Below are 17727 nucleotides of genomic sequence, written 5' to 3'. Positions count from 1 at the left end.
AGTTGTGTTCAATTATGTATATTAATGTACTCTTGGTAAAAACTCCATAACTGCTTTATCTCCTAACCAATTTAGTGGAGTATTGTTGTCCTATTGAAAATTTTTTTTTGGTCATTCTAGTCTTTTTGCTGACTTTGGGGGACATTGTCAAATTTTCAATAATTTAAGAAAATATGTCATAATTAAAAGTTTTGGGGACTATTAATTAAATGATAGTTTGAAGGAGTACATGACTTTTTATTTTAAATTACTGAAAATAATAGATTTTTTATTATTTAAATTGATATTATAACATAAGACTGCTTGAATTGGACATCGTACAACGTATGTTATTGGCGTGGCATAGTTACCCGATCCAGTCTATGGGGAAGGGCAAAACCCGCCCGCCCCGCAGCATGGCGGATCCTGAGGTTTGAACAACAGGTACGGGTTAAATTTGTTTAATTCCGACTGGACCCGGTCCGAATTCGGTAAGAGTTTTTAAAATACCCGGGTTCCTGGATCCGCCCGCCCAGGAAATTTCTGTCCTTCCGTCGACGCTCTTCTCCCATGCGGTGCGGCACAGGAACGGAAAGTTTCTCCCTTTGAAAAACCGAGGGCTCCACCTCTACGCTGCAGATTGCTGTGGAGCTGCTCGAGCCGTACAGGTTCGGGGTTCCTCTCTTTATCTCTCTCTATCTCTGATTCTCTGTCTCACGATTTTTCTCTCTCTCACAGTCTCTTTCTCTCTCTCTATCTCTCTGAGCTTAAGTTTATAACGAGTTGTTTTTTTTGTTGGTTCAGTTACCACAGAATCAAGCTCTGTGTATCAAAACCGCCGGAGCTCTTGTTCGCCATCAGATTGGCACGTGGTGTCAACTCTCACGTGCTAAACAAAAGGGTTTTGTTTTACACCCTCATTTTAGGGTTTTTGATTAGTGATTGGTGATCAGGGTTTTGGCTGGTGTTCGATCGGATGGCGAAGAAGAGGAGCAGGCATCAGAATCCGCAGCCTTTCCTCGCAGACGACGATGCCTCCGTGGCCTCGAAGAAGAGGTCGAAAGCGCCCAAGCAGCACCAGGCGGAGGAGAAGCTGATATCGTCCGGCATGAGCTCCAAGATCCTGAAAGAAGCCTTGGCTCAACAGAGAGAGATTCAGGACGAGGCGGAGGGGCGAAACCCTAACGACAGCGACTCGGTTATCGCTCAAGGATTCACTGAGGCCGAGGAAGCACACGAGGACATCGATGAGTTTGCAGGATTCTCTGAAACTCAGAGCCAATTTGGCGCTTATGATGTGAGTGGCATTGTTTTGCTTTTAGTTTATACTGCGTGGTTACTGATAATCTGTGGGCAAAAAGAAAGTGGAAATTTTGGATTGTGGATTTTGAGTTTTTATCGTGTCAGAAGGGAAGAACAATTAGGGTGAGATTCGAGCTTGTATGTACATTGTCATTATATTTTATTTTTTAATTTGGAAGTTTTGGTTATTGAGAAACTCCGGCATGAAAAAATTGGGGGTTTGGATGTTGAGCTTTTGTCGATGGAGGTTCCAGAATTCGATAAAGCGGCCAAACTGTGTCACTGACCGCAGAGTGGTGTATTGTTTGTTATTAATTTTTGAAAACTCTTGACACTTTAAGATTCTAAACTCTTATATATTTTTTTTCCCTCAAGTTTTTCTTTGTGGCTTGGGCAATCATCATTCTAGGAAACTATGAATAATTAATACGGCATCATATAATTTGATACTCTTGTGGGTGAGTGATACCACTAGCATACATCATCAAAGATCAATTTTTCTTTCCCCTTCATGGAAGTTTCTTTAGGAGTCTTCAATTTGATATTCAAGCCCACAATTTTTATTTATTTATTGTCATGCAGGAGATTGATGAAGAGGATGAGAGAGTATTGGAGGCATTCTTAAGAAAGGATGCGGGTCCCCAGTGTACTCTTGCCGATATCATTGTTGCAAAAATTAAACAGAAAGATGCAAAGGCTGCTTCAGGTTGATATATTTATTTTAGTTTTTTTTTGTTTTTTTTTTGGGGGGGGGGGGGGGGATTGTTCATCTATAAGTGATTAAGGGCATGATTGATGCACTGTAATGATGACTACTTATTATAGAATAGGAATTAGTATTACGAGGAATACAAGAAGCTGGAATGGAATGATTAGTCCTATTTGTTTGTTTGGTGACAACACAAGAATGACCAAATTTTCGAAATGGAATCAGATTTCAACCAAATTTCCTAAAATACCTTTACTAATAAAAACAATATAAGAATAAGACTCTCCTTCTCCTGGTTGGTGTCACCCCAACCAGCGTGCGGGGGTGGTCGCGACCACCAAATCCAAGCCATCTAATGGTTGCAGCCACCGAATGGCATGCCGGGAGTAGCCGTGACTACTTGTGAGGTTCGGTTGGGGTGACCAAACCACCTATTGTGAAGACCAGAACGAAAATGACGAATGGGTTTTTGGGATATTATTTTAGCACAATTCCATTCCTGGTGGAATACCTATTTACTAACTTTTTGAGAGCAATGGTTATTCCCCATTTTAGGGGAATAACTATTCCCATTAATGGTGGCACAACCAAATAATGTAGTAGGTGTTCCATAAGAATAGCTATTCCATTTCTAGGTCTATTCCTTCGTACTAAAGGTGTCCTAAGTGAATCTTAGAAATAATGTCATTTAGAGGTTTGGATTTTGTTTTTTTGTTTTTTTCTTCTTTATTTACCATTGTCGTTCAGTTGTCATTATCTTCTTTACTGATTCTATTTATTTTATTGCAGAAATGCGACCATTGCCTAAATTGGATAACTCCATCATCGATTTATACAAGGGGTATGTACGCAATGTATTTTCTTGTTATAAGATTGCATCACATTGAAATATCTTATATATATTTTTTTTGATAAGTAATAAGAAGTTTTATTAAAGAAGGAGAAAGAGAGAGGCTCCCCTAATTACACACGAAGTATACAAAGGGGGCCAAAGCGAGCCCAAAGAAAAACCCCAGCACACCCACCCAGAAAAACCAAACAACCACCCAAAAACCCTCAAACAAACACACCAACGCAAGGCCCACTAACCAAACACCCTCATCCTTTCACAAAAGACTATGACGCAATAATTCTGCCCTTCCTTCTCCTGAAGGACGCACTAACATTGCCATAATTAACGGAGCTTTCTAAATTTAACAGCTCTCTTTTGCCCTTATTCCTAGGCCTTTTTCCTTCAGCCCTAGGCCGAGCGACGTCCATAACCTGAAGAAAATCCGCTGAATATGGATCCTCCTCTTCACCGCAAAGGGCAATACTCATTTATGTTCCCCTTTTGAGTTTAACTTATATTGATTTTTCTTGACTATTTGAATCTTAAAATGTTTTTGTTTTCATAAAAAGTGCTGTTGCTATTCATGCCTGAAATCTGTGGGAGAAATATATATATTTAGGAAATCTTATTCTAAATGACAAATTTATTGAACACGAGTACACATACTATGCAGGGTTGGCAAGCTTCTTCGTAGTTACACAGCAGGCAAAATGCCCAAAGCATTCAAGCACATCCCTTCAATGCAACTTTGGGAGGATATCCTATATCTGACTGAGCCTGAGAACTGGTCACCAAATGCTCTGTATCAATCCACAAGAATTTTTGCTTCCAATTTGGGTGTAAAGAAGGCAGAACGCTTCTACAAACTAGTTTTGCTCCCACGAGTGAGAGAAGATATTCGGAAGAATCAGCGGCTTCATTTCGCTTTATATCAAGCTTTGAAGAAGTCGCTCTACAAACCTGCTGCATTCTTCAAAGGAATATTGTTCCCTCTATGTGAGGTACACGATCTTCAACATATCATAATAATTTTTGCTGTTCCCTCAAGTTCGCTATCCAAAATTATGTTGAATGTGCTGATATGTGCTTCAATATTCAAGATCTACTGTTGAACTTGGTGTACAAACTGTGGATGCTTGTGCATAGTTTCTTTTTTCATAATGGAGCAGTTAAGGAGATCAATGCTGATTTGTATAGCCGTGGTATGGATTTATTGATAAACACCTAGGAAGCCCCTGGGACACGGATAAGATACTATGGGTATTAGGAAAAATTATGACATGATATGTAGAGACACATTAATTATGATATGCTCAGTGTCTGATGGGTTTTATAAAGATGTACATTTTATTTATTTATTTACTTGCACCATCACTGTTACTGTTAGGAAAATTTTGAAATCTCTTAGCAATGCTATATGTGAAGGGAATACATGCAATTTGGCTTTCTCTGCATTATTTCATATAATTGCAGTGTGTTAGAGGTTGAATACTTTAATTCCTTAAAATGGGAATTAAGTGCGAGATGATAAAAAACTAGCTTGCATTTTGTAGCATAGATATTTTCAGTGATACCTAATATCCTGTTTTCTTAGAATTCAATCCTCGTTCCCTATAAATGTTGGGACTACCACTTACTAAGTGGAGGATACTTAGTATCATGTTGTCTTTCACTTCAATGTTTGTGCTCTTTAGTCTTTGTTACTTAATTGATACTTCTTTTTTGATAAGTAATTGTCGCTTCCCTTGACCATTAAGATGAATATGTACTGTTGCAATTTGTTTCTTTGCTGTCTCTGGTGTTTCAGATATTGGTATGTGATTGTTATTACGTACATTTACCATTCTTTTTGTCTCTGCTGTGGTGTACCAAAGTCTTAGGGTCAAATCAAACCTTAATCAAGCTTGGGGATTATGAGATGGGGGAAGGGTTGCCATCAATCGTGTATCCTAGGGTTTGGGCTTCATTTATGGGAAGTATACACATGGTTCAAACTTATGTATTTCTACTAATCTAGTTTAAAATCATTTTATAAACCATTCTAGAAATGGAAGGATAGTGTAGGGAAGGCTGATTAATTTAGCTTTGGACAATCACATAATTATGTGAGCAGGGAAAATAGCCTTTATATACAGTCATAAATTTCCATTGTTTAGATTTTAATTTTTTTTTTCTGCAACATAGAGTGGGGTGGCGGATTTATTGGCTAGTTGGAGTGACCGGTTTGGTAGGTACTGTAATTTAGAAGCCTGGAGGATGGCTCCCCATTGTGTGATGTGGTGCATTTGGAGAGAATGCAATTCCCAAAATTTTGAAGATTGTGAGAGAATGGTGGTAGAGTTGAAAGATATTTTGTTCAAATCTTTTTATGGGTTGATGGCTGCTATCAACAGTTTCTGCTTTGCTAACTTTGTAGAATTTATGGATTTGTGTTCCTTTTCTTCTCCCTAAGTGGGTTTCTCTTGTATACTTTGCGTACTTGGATTGTGCCCCTCAGCCCTTTAATAAGATTGAATTACTTATCAATTTTTTCTTGACATGCAGTCAAGGACCTGCAATCTTAGGGAAGCTGTCATAATTGGGAGCATTATACAGAAGGTCTCCATTCCTCCCCTTCATTCAAGGTATGTCTAGTGGAGTTCTATGGACACAAAATCTTAATCAATGGACTGATAAAGTGTGGGGATACTGCCTGTATTTTCTACCTTGTGGAACAGTTGGGGGGAGCGGGGTTGTCCTGGATCTAAAGATTCGAGATGAGACTCACCTTATACTTGGTCAATGACGAAATGGTTTTCATAATTTAACTTAAGGAGTTTCTTGGAAAAACTTTGTCAGGCCTATTTTTTGTATAATTGTTTCCTTTTAAAACACGTCTCATCACATAATAATATATATTTTTTAATTAATAAAAGCGCCCTTCTGTTTTAGTCTGAAGATGAACCCATTGCTCTTTTAACTTATTAGAAATCTGTTGGACGTTTGATGAATATTTTTTGTAAGATTTAAATCATTGGTGTAGTTTTCCAAAATTCCTTTAGCAAGTTTTTGCAAGAAATATGGCCTTGTTGATTTATTTGATTATATATATATCAAGGACTACAAATCTATGGCAAACATTTGTATTGCTTAGTTGTCACAAGAGCCCTATTTAGCATATCTGTCAGTTAACTGTGGATGCCTAATTAGCTGTATTTGTCAACAATTTAAACATGTCTTTGCTGTTACTAAGCATATTCCTTGTTTGCCCCTTTAGCTTTTCAATTTAAAGTCCACTTGTGGTTTTTTCCAGCTGGTTTCTTCGTTGTGTTTGTAGCTGTTGATATAATTTGAATATATGAAGTTCTTGTGAATGGTGTGCATGTCTGAGTAGCTGTTGAAATTATTTTAGATGAATAGTTCAAACTCTAACACTTGGGAGATGTCTAACACAATTTTTGAATGGATTTGCAGTGTTGCATTATTGAAGCTTGCAGAGATGGAATATGGTGGTACAACAAGGTAGTGAATGATGTAACATTTATTTCATTTACAAAGAATGCGAACATGTTTGAAGGTTAATGGCTCGTGCCATGTGTTTGTTTTTTTTTATTCTTTTTTTTTTTTTAATTTTTTTTTTTTTGTAGATGGATGATGCATGAGTTTTTATGAGTATTTAATTGAATGGCTTTTTGACACTTAAGTTTTTTGAAGAGACAAGCATTAATGTTCAGGTGTCAGATAAAACCTTGTTTAACATGGTTGGTATCTGGATATGCTAATAGCTGAAATGATGACAAGATCAATCTAGAGATCATGGTACACAGAAATCAAGTCCATCAGAGAGCTGGTTTGGCCATAAGCTTGTTCCCAATGTGTTTGATAATATCTTGTCAGCATGCAGTCAAATGGACAACACTTGCTCTTTTTAATATGGTGTTACTTAGAAGTTTCGAGCAGATAGATTGTGTGATAGAACATTGAGAGTATGTGGTTTATTGGCTTAAGAGGGGAGACAACCCATATATGTTAAATGCTGCTGATTTAGTAAAAAGATGTAGAAGGTCCATGGGATAAATCCCTTCTTATGTAATACATAATTCTCTTTTGACTTCCTATTTTGACATTTCTCTATGATACATGACTAATCAGGAAAGGAGAGTGTAGAGCTTGGTAATATGAAGCTCGGAAACAAAGTGATTGGTATTCTTGAGATCATCATATTGCTTCGAGATTAGTATTCATGTTGATTGGTTGATTAATAAATTCACTTATTATATAATAAGTGATGATTTTTGTTGGCAATCTCTTTTTGGTTGCAAATGCTTTTGAAACTACTTGACCAAGTTTCCTTCTTAATCATTGCAGCTATTTTATAAAGCTTCTTTTGGAGAAGAAGTATGCTTTGCCACATCGTGTACTTGATGCTACCGTTGCTCATTTTATGAGATTCCTCGAAGATACCAGGATAATGCCTGTAATATGGCACCAATCATTACTTGCATTTGTGCAAAGGTTAGTAACTTTTACTAAAAAGTGTTTTCTCTTGCCTGATTGGGCGTCGAGAAGAATTTTTATTTCCTAGGATAATATGTTCTATAGAACATACATTTGGTTCACTTCCACTATTTTTGGAGGGAGGGAAGGAGAGGATTGGGGGGTTTGGGGAAGTTAAAATCCATCTGTTTGGTAGGAGAGAAAAAGGGAGGGAAATGAAGGCAAAACGTCCCTGGGCCTTCCAAATCAGTCTGCCCAATAGGGAAAAAAAAGAAGGAAAAACCAATATCTCTCTCTAGTTGTAGCTAGGGTTTGAACCCTGTACCGATTCTCTTACCATCCCAAGCCCTAAAACCACAACTTTCTAACCCTATAACCATATTAGCCATCCATTGACAGGTTTTAAATCTGTCCTACATCAAACGTACCCATCCTTTTGATAGAAAAGGAGAAACATGTAACTAGGATTTACATTTTATACTTTTATAACATACGTCATTGTATTAGTTTGATTCATAATTGCATTTCCTCTCATATACTGTTCCTATGCCAAATTCCTTGCAGGTACAAAAATGACCTGCGGAAGGAGGATAAAGATAACCTTAGAAATCTACTTGAAATGCAAAAGCACAAACTAGTAAGGACATTGTCCCTGACATTGTAGTTGCTTCCATGAATTCTCATTATTTAATTTAATGTCTTATATAATGCGTATGCCCTCTCCAAATGTAGGTTACTCCTGAAATCCGCCGGGAGCTAAATAATAGCCGCAACCGTGGTGAAAAGGAGGATGATCTTATGTCAATATATATCCTTTTTTGTCTTTTCTAGGCTTTGCTTAAAGTTTGAATTCTATCTAATAATTTTTTGGGGAAATCAGGTGACAAAACCCTTGAATGTTTTTGCCATTTTGGCCTTGAGACCCCAATTTTCAATTTGATAGACTAAGGCTTAGGTTTAGGTCCATTCTAAATTCATGACCTCAGTCAGCATTTTTGTCATAAATGATTGTTGAAACAATATTAATGCCCCCTTAGAAGACAAAAAAAATGCCAAAAAAAGTTGTATTTGCCTAGTGCAGCCACAGACCAAGCTAGCCACAGTGGTGGTCATGGGTGGCAAAACCCAGCCATAGCTAGTCATGCTCCTAGCCAGCCACAGTGGTTGAAACTGTATCATGTGTTATGTGCTAATAAGTTTGTATTTTTTAGCTTCTGGTTATTGATTTTCAAGTTTCTAAGGAGCTTGATTTCAAGTTGGTAAGGTCTCAGCTTGAGTAGATATATGTGGATTATATTTTTAATGTATAATTTGCCTTCTAACTTATTTAAGCTAGAAAAGCGATGCAGCATAGTTGCAAGGGTTGCCAAATCATAATGTCTTGACCAAGAGAAAAAAGGGATAATCCTGGAAATCATTTGTTCATCTCTAATGGAATCAAATTGATTGTCTTAAGTCTACTGCTTGAATTGAAAGAAGGGCACAGCTAATCACAGATAGTAGGATTATAAGATTTAAGACTAACCTCTAGAATTTCCAATTTAAGCTAGACTACGAGGTTATCTGGCTTCATTCAATGAGCTAGGCTTGGGTTTTGCTTCGTTGGATTCATGAAATAAACTATGCTTTAAATGAATCATATTGGGAGAAGAAGCGGAAACTCATGAAAGTAAGATGCTTCGGTGATTATCATTAGTAGTGGTTCAGTGGCCTCAAGGAAATCTCCCAAGTAGTTGGACTTGTACTAGGGTGAGAGTTTGAATCCCGAAATGGGAATACTTAATCCTATTAGTATTAGCCTCTTTGGATCCCATTGATGCCCTGATGAGGTTGAGTCGGACTTGAGGGAGCGTCTACAATTCCCACCGTCTAGCCCTCTCCTGTATTACTATGATTACGCCCAAATAGAATAACTAAAATTGATCTCCCCTGTGCCTACCTTTTTTGAATTTAAAAAAAAAGAAAAAAAAGAAAAAAAGAAAAGGTGCTTCGGTGATTGATTGTATTAGTAAAAGCTTGTCATTATTGTATGTATGTGATCATATGATTTAAGCACTATGTTAATCATTTACTAGAGAAAAAACTTACTCGCACAAGCGACGTGGAATCACATAAAACAAGGTTATTAATATACCCTTGAGATTTATGAGTTATGTACCTAGCGGATCATGAAGACATTGATGTATTATGGATTGTACTAGTTGCTATTTGCTAATCTGAATTAGTCATTATCTGTTGCTTCATAAAATTGAGTTTGCATTGATATCCTACTATAATGATGCATCAAGGAATTCATCAAATGTGGAGCTGCTTTTGTTGGTTTAAGTGTTTTTTTCTTCATTAGATTCAATGACCAGATAAATTCTTGTTTCCTTGACTTCCCATACCCTCTCCTGTTTCTGTGATCAATAAAACTATTGAAGAAGACAGGTTTGATATTCCAGAGGTTCCGATGGAGGAGGATTGATTGATTGCCTGGTATGTGTACTGCATTTTGCATTTTGTTATATTGTTTTTGCTATCGTTGAAGCTGGATTTTGTTGTGTAAAACTGGTGATTCTTTCATTTTTACAATATTTTCTGGGATCCATTTTTCACTAGACCCAATTTAGATTACAAGGTCTCCTCAAGCTTGTCATGCAGACCCATTTGTAAAAGTAGTCATTAGTATGCCTCTAAATTTACTTTTTGTTTGCTTCATTTTTCACTATATCCAATTTGGATTATACGCCTTCCTCAAGCCCTTCACGCACTCCAAATATGAAGTTGATCGGATATTAGGAGCTGTATAATCCTTTTTTTTTTTTTTTTAAATGTGATTGCTCAAAATTACATGGAAAGAAGTGTTTCAACATTGTATAGTTTTGATAAACTTTTAAATTTGGCATGCATGACAAGCTTAAGGTGAATGTAATTTTGATAGGGTTTAGAGAGACTTGACCCTTGAAACCAGATTGTATTGAGTGGTGTAATAAGCATTAGCATTACACCCCGTGTAAACTGATAATGCACGTATAATTTCGTTTTTGGATGTGGTGAGGAGAATGTGCCCTCCGGCTAATTGTAGGGTTTTATTATTATTATTTTTTTTTCAGGTGGAGTGCCCAAAAAGATACAGTCCATGTTTGCTGGGAGAAATGCAATTTCATGGCAAATTTTTGTACAAGTAACAAAATTTTGGATTTATTATGCCTTTTAAATGTTCTCTTTGAGCACTCGTGGGACAAATTTCGTATTTATCATATGTTGTGGGCATGCATCCACATGCTTCGAAAAAAAAAAATCCAGAAACTCCATGATTGTCCAATAGTGCTTTTGGAGCTTGAAAATTCAAGTCTTGAGCCTGTTTTCATCTTAACTAGTGTACTTTGCAGTTGAGTAAAGGTTTTAGGGGAAAAATCGACTTCATTGCTCTAGTGTTGGAATTCTTTTCAATCATATCAGTTTCCTACTTGCATTTTTAAAAAAATCCAAATACAATTCCTAATGAAAAGCAGAGGATAGATGAGAGAGAAGAAAGAAATAGTGTTAAAATAATAGATAGAGAAAGAGCTTCTCTAGCCATTGGGTAGCACCAAACTTATTGGAAAGTTGTTGCAAGTGGCTTTTTGTGGGTTTTTTTTTTATTTTTTTGTGGAGATTTTCCTTGTATTTAAGAAAGGAAAGCAGATATAGGGTAGCTGATGTGAATACTCTTACATGTTTCTTGCCCTATTGAAGTTGGGGGGAAATCCCCCCCTCTTGCATTGAATAGCCAAAAATAAAAAGATCTGCATAACCACCTCCTTGACATTTTTTGGTAGTTTCGCCATCCCCTCAAACAGTTTTTTTTTTTTGTTAAAAATAAAAAATTAGGGGGTGGCCAAACCCTTTAGCCATTGTGGGTGGCTTGGTTTTTCTTTTTCTTTTTCTTTGGTTTTTTAGATTTTTTATTTGGGTTGATAACTATTTTGGTATTTGAGTTTTAACATTTTTATTTTCTTTAGCCATTGTGGGTGGCTTGGTTTTTCTTTTTCTTTTTCTTTGGTTTTTTAGATTTTTTATTTGGGTTAATAACTATTTTGGTATTTGAGTTTTAACATTTTTATTTTTTTTTCCTACATTTTAAAACATGGCAAATCTAGTACTTCACATATGAGAAAAGACGGAATCACTACCTCTGTTAGTTTCCGTCTGTGCTAATTAACGGAAGTCCATGTCATTTATGTTTATATCACGACACGTGTCCTAAAAATTAAAAATAATAAAATAACAAAAAATAATTAAACCTAAAAAATAAAAAAATGATATCATCCAAAAAAAAAAAAAAAAAAAAAAAACCCAACGTCTCTCTCGCCTCCAAGTCTCCAATACAAAAAATTAGAAAAAAGTCTCCAATACAAACACTAATCTCTCTCTCCTCTGGTTGTTAAGAAAATCGAGGAAAAGAAAAAAAATCCAACACATTGTATAATCTCATACTCTCCTTTTTTATTTTCATTTAGTTTAACAACCAAACAGAGACCGAAATCTCTTTAATCTCTACAGAAAATCCTAATTTTTGAACCTGTGTTCATTAGGATGAAAAATGCTTGCAGGCAGAGAAAGAATGGCAGGTGAACAAGTCTCAGGTGTTGGCATCGAAGCACGCGGACATCAGATTCATGGAGCAACGGTGCTTGGTGCTCAAACAAAAGATTGCATCACAGAGCTTCAAGATCTTGGCCCTGAAGTCCAAAAAAGAAAGAAAAAAAATTGAAGGGGTGGCCAGAAAGCCACCCCTAATCGATCATTTGCTTTCTTCCTTCATTTCGATCAAGGATTGCTGCTGAAAGAGCTCTTGCCCATGTCTAATGCCTTCTTAGATGAAGACGAAGAGCTGGTGCTCTAACTTGATGTTGGAATAGCAGCTGTGAATGGAATAGGGGAATTGTCCAAAGAGTTATTTTGCCTTGATTACCCTAGTTAAGATATCCCACGCAAGGAAGAGAATAAGTAATAGGCTACAGAGATGATACTTTTGCATTTTCGGATCAATGATGAGCTTTTTCTCTTTCTACTATTTGAAGCACATTAGCATTCACAAACGATCTGCGGCATTGACTATTTTCTTTCCATGCCATGACATGAGACAGATCTCTCGTAACTAGTTCGATGGAGACAGACACTGTGAGTTGCGAAGATGGCTTGCGTGGAAGATGGGTTGCGAGGATGGATGGCAATGGGTTGCGTGGGGGCGATGATGGGTTGCTGGGTTGCATATTGGTTTCAGGCGTGAAAGATGGGGACCTCAATTTTTTTTATTTTTTTTAGGACACGTGGCATATTATGGAAGTGACACGTGGACTTTCGTTAATGGAGGACTGACGGAAACTAACAGAGATAGTGATTCCGTCTTTTCCCATATGTAAGGTATGAGATTTGTCATGTTTCATGTTTTAAAACCTAGGGGGGTAAATAAAAATGTTAAAACCCAAATACCAAAAAAGTTATTAACCCTTTTTATACTTTTACTTTTTTGGTTTTTTTTTTTTTCTAAAAAAAAATAAATTATGAAGGGTATTTTTTTCCATAAGGGGGACATTGATATTTTGTGGGTAGTTTGTGAGTAAAATTGATTGGTAAGAAGAGAAGAGAGAGACATTGATAATGAGATAGTAGTTTGAGAGAGGTACATGTACGTTTTCTTTTTTACTTTCTTTGAATGGACGACATTATGATACTATTAGAATTTATGTATGTTTATCTCAAATTTATTGATCACAACGACAAAATTCTTAACATAAACAAGAAAACTCTTTATCTATCGAGGTTCTGGAAAGTTGAAGAGCATGTTGGACAAACTGTTGAGTATGTGCAAAACACAATTATGGTTTTAACTTAATTTTCATTTTTTTTTTTTAAAAAAAAAAAAAAACATAATTTGAATTCAGAGATGAATGACTTTTTACCTGGTCATCATAAAAACAAGAACAAGCTATAACAATGTTCAAAGTGAGGATCAAGAGCAAAGCCAATGCCCATTTTTATTAATTTTCCTCTCTTTTTATTTTTATTTTTGAACTTTATATAAAGTTGAAGAAGAATCCATATGAATATGAGTTATTGGTACGGTGGATGTTTGGATGGTGGGTAAATTGAGTGGGTGACCCGAACCAAGAGAAACGGATCCAAAGGCCAAGTCCATATCTTGGATTTTTGAAGCCCGATTACATGTATTGTCCTTTTTAACTACAAATATTAGGCACCACGAAATGGTTAAGTGTCCATGATATTAAAGTAATGATTAAGTGATTAAATTTATCTCTTCTTATCAGCTTAAGCTTTTAGGATAACTGGTGATTTAACATGATATCCGAGCTAAAGGTCTTGGGATCGAACCTTGACTCCGTCAATTTCACCCCCTATTTCATTTAAATATTCCACCAACATGAAATTTAACACATGACAGTATATTGTCTTAGTCCAGAAAACAAGTCATCTTGCCCTACAATTTCGTGTCCTCTAAAAGTCACATTCTCATTTTCTAGCTTGATCTATACTTCTATGGTAAACATCTTATTAATGAAAAATAAACTTAAATAACACGAAATAGAGGTTATGGTTTTGTCTTACCCTTGGTTCTGTAGTGTTAATAATCACTAATTAATTGCGCAACAACTTTTGTAAAGTCCTATGTCCCTATTCAAAAGACATAACTTGGATCAAATGTTAATTAATTAGAATATAATCATATTTCCAAAAGCCACAATTTAATGAATAAACCAATAAACAAAGCTAAAAACATTTTTTTTTTCCAATGGAATCAAGCTATTCAATAGCGATGCTGACTAGAGATTTTGTCTCAATAGATATGGATTATGACTAGAGGTTCAATCCCAATAAATCGTTTATGCATTTAACTTGCAAATAAGAAAAGCTTATAGAGCGAGAAACAATCGATGGCCATGAAATGTCTGAGAAAACTGATAGTGCTGATGATGAAGTTGATTATCCTCACGGTACTAGCAATGCAAGCAAATTACCTTACCCCTCATTTTCTCCATGCCTCTTTACATCCCATCCGCCATCTTCATCCTTCTGAACCTGTTGTTGGTTATGCTGAAAAGTCATTGTATGATTGCCTCGAAACTAGACTTTAATATTGCATTACAAAATATAAATATGGAAGCCTAAGGTTTGCTGAGCATATTACACGTAACTTTTTTCAATGCTTGTATAATCACCGAAAAGAAACTGATGCTGAAATTTATGATCTTGGTAAAAAGTGCATAGAAGAATGCTTCCCAAAATTGCAAGCTCCTGACGTCCATGTTGGAACTTGTTTATTCGACTGCTTTGATGATAAAATTAAGAAGAATTGAGATGTTGTCAATGAACTCCAAGGTTTGGTAAGAGATTATATATATATATATATATATATATATATATATATATATATATATATATATATTCTCTTCATAGACATTAATGTGTGCTCTCACAAACAAGAATCCTTATGTAATTTATGCTTATCAATTTTTATCAGATACACTAAAAGAAGACTTTTCTTACTTCTATGTATTTTTACGATAACAATAAAAGGTTCTTTAGCATTATTTATTTTATTCTCCCCAACATTAGGACATGCATGTTCCTATGCTCCTCGTTGTCAAGTCATAAGTTAAGCTTGTCTGATGTTTGGTAAAGGAGTTGGCTTAGACATTGTAGTTGATGTAGATTGATGGGAAATAAAAGTAAGAATGTTTAGTATAAAAAAGTGAAAAAGTGAAAAAAGTTTTGTTTTGTAGTGATTTTTTTATTTGAATAATAATAAAAAATAAATGATGTGATATAAAAAAGTGAAAAAGTTAAAATGTTTTGATGTTGATTTTTTTGGGAAATTGTGATGAATAGTAACAAAGGAGACCCCAACTCCTTTTTTTGGGTCAGAAAGTTTGTGGGATCTTGGACATGGTATAGATAAAAATTAGAGCATGTTTGGTTTGTGGAATAGTCATTCTTTTGTTTGGTAAAGATTTATTCCGAAGAATAGTTATTCCCATGAGAATCACTAATCCCTTATACATAGGAATAGTTATTCTTCTACAAAAAAAAAAAAAAAAAAAAAAAAAAAGGGGAATTGACAACTTTTTTTTTAAAAAAAAAAATTCAATTTTTTCAAAAGTTTCTTTTAACCCTTAACTTTGTTTTTACTTAAAAAAAAAAAAAAAAAAAAAAAAGAAGGGAAAGCCTAGAATTACAGGGGTGGCCGGCCACCGCTTGCAATTCTAGGTTTTTTAGCTTCTTTTTTTTTTTAAAAAAAAAAATGTGAGGTTTTTGGTAATTTTAGTTCAACTCTAAATAGAGTACATATGTTGTTACCAAACTAAGGAATATGAATAATTATTTTATTCCACTTTCGTCTATTCCTAGTAATAGCTATTCATTTTCCTAATAAAATATCCAATTCGCGAACCAAACGAGACCTTAGTGTTATTGCTATATTTACATATTTAAGTTTCTTTTGAGTCATAACAATGTGTAGATGCAGAGATAACATTATTTCATATAATATTTGGATTATAATAGTTGTTATAATACAGACAAAAGACTACATCCCACAAACATTATAGGCAATGTAAGTAAACATACAACTCCCCCTTAAGGTTAACAACTTAACTCCCCTAAAATAACACACAATTTTAAAAAGAGAAACAATGGGTTATAAAAGCAACACAAACCAAAACACTTCTCCTTCCTTTTTCTCATGATGGAAAAAGAAATCCATCCAAAGCCAACTGAGAAAGATCATAAAAGGGGAAAAGGCAAGATATTCTAACTTAAGTTTGAGTTAACTCATTTTTTTTTGGTCCACGTTTGAGTCAACTCTTAATGTAAAGCTTAGATTTAATGTAAAGTTCTCAAAAAAAATTATTTATGCAAAAGCAATTTTATTATTATTATTATTATTTATTTTTCCATAGATGTCATCAAGAATGTGCTAGGAGGACAGAATGACTAGACATAGGGGATGTTGTTGAAGATCCTTTTATGTTCAATAAGTGCATTTTGTAGGCACTAAAACATTTTGAATTATTATATTTATGATATGCTTTCTTAAAGCTCTTTTCTTGGAAATCTTTTTTTCTATCTGATGTGATTAAAACCCATAAATTTTACAAACAATAAAAAGATATAATTAGAGAAGGGAAGAGGGGAGCGGTATTGCAAATGCCTTCCATATTATCATTCAAATGAAGACTTTCTTGTGATTTTTGAAAAAACAGGTTGATGAGAATTTAGAGCATGTTTGAAATTGAGTTGATGAATTGAGTTTTTAAAGCCTAAAAGAACTTTTAGAAAAATCTTTATTTTTAAGCTTTTTTTTTTTTTTTTTTTTAAGTGTCATTTTTAGAGCAAAAAAGTTAGATGAGTGCTTTCTGACTTTTTTGTCAAACAAATCAGTTTTTTGTTTGGTACAACTTTTTAAGTATTGAAAGTATTTTTTTAAGCTTCCTAATGCAATCCCAAGCAAACTCTTTGGATAACGTTTGGTACGCTGAATAACTTTTCTATTAAAAAAAATGAATAACTTTTATCATAAATGAAAAAGATAGAATGAAATAGTCATTCTCTCGTGGGTCATAGGAATGATTTTTTTTCAAGTGTTAGAGTATATGTATACTTTCACACCAAGTCTATTTTAGTATATATTCTTCCATTCTTATTATTGATTGTTCTTTTTTTTTTTAATGAAATAGTCATTTCGCGTATGAAACGTAGTAGTGTGTCAATTATTGGTTAGTCTGAAGCTTGAAAATGATAACCCAAGAGGGCGAATATTGATAAAAGTGAAGTGCAGCTACTCTCCAATGTTTGTGCTATTTTTCAAAGAGAAGCTCAAAAAAATAAAAAATAAAAAATCCATGAATGTTGAAGTACCCAGAAATTGGCGTGGTGCATTTTAAATCAAGAAATGCTACACATACTTTTAAATAAGCACTAATTATTGTTACAGTGAAAATTATTATTAAAATTTGAATGAATTATCATTAAATTTTAAACTTAATGATAATTTTTATTCAGAAAGTGCTTCCTTACGAATTAAGAGTAAACACTTAGAAACATAGGTAACATTTCTCTTTTAAATCTAGTGTTCATACTTCATGCGAGCAAGCGAGACGACAATTAAGGACTTGGAAAGAATGATGTTGTGAACCCAATAATAAGCCATATCACATTGGGAAGGATGACAAAAGAAAACATTTTTTAACAAAAATCATTTGAGTTAGATTGTGAGCTATTACATTGGCAAAACTAACAATTCCATGGATGGTACAATATATATATATATATATATATATATTTTTTTTTTTTAAAAAGGAAAAAATTCCCTTTACCCCCTGAAGTTTCATGGGTTTTTTAATTTAAATCTCAAAGTTTAAAAATTGGCAATGTACCTCCCTAA

General features: G+C 34.7%; 1 protein-coding gene across 1 annotated transcript; it reads left to right on the top strand.

Moving 5' to 3' along the window:
• The first annotated feature begins 393 nt into the window (after window positions 1–393).
• LOC132184361 (bystin) lies at window positions 394–10605 on the top strand. The gene is made up of 12 exons (XM_088518638.1): window positions 394–647; window positions 784–1276; window positions 1864–1987; window positions 2780–2831; window positions 3496–3823; window positions 5367–5446; window positions 6276–6323; window positions 7170–7316; window positions 7863–7935; window positions 8031–8106; window positions 9686–9776; window positions 10394–10605. Exons 2-11 carry the CDS (start codon window positions 956–958, stop codon window positions 9763–9765), a joined length of 1329 nt encoding a protein of 442 aa, XP_088374764.1. The 5' UTR covers window positions 394–647; window positions 784–955; the 3' UTR covers window positions 9766–9776; window positions 10394–10605.
• The last annotated feature ends 7122 nt before the right edge of the window (window positions 10606–17727 follow it).

This window comes from Corylus avellana, chromosome 7, assembly GCF_965113065.1.
Source record: "Corylus avellana chromosome 7, dhCorAvel1.hap1.2, whole genome shotgun sequence".
NCBI lineage: Eukaryota > Viridiplantae > Streptophyta > Magnoliopsida > Fagales > Betulaceae > Corylus > Corylus avellana.
The sequence above is the reverse complement of the archived record's forward strand: the minus strand, read 5'-3'. Positions and strand labels throughout refer to the sequence as shown.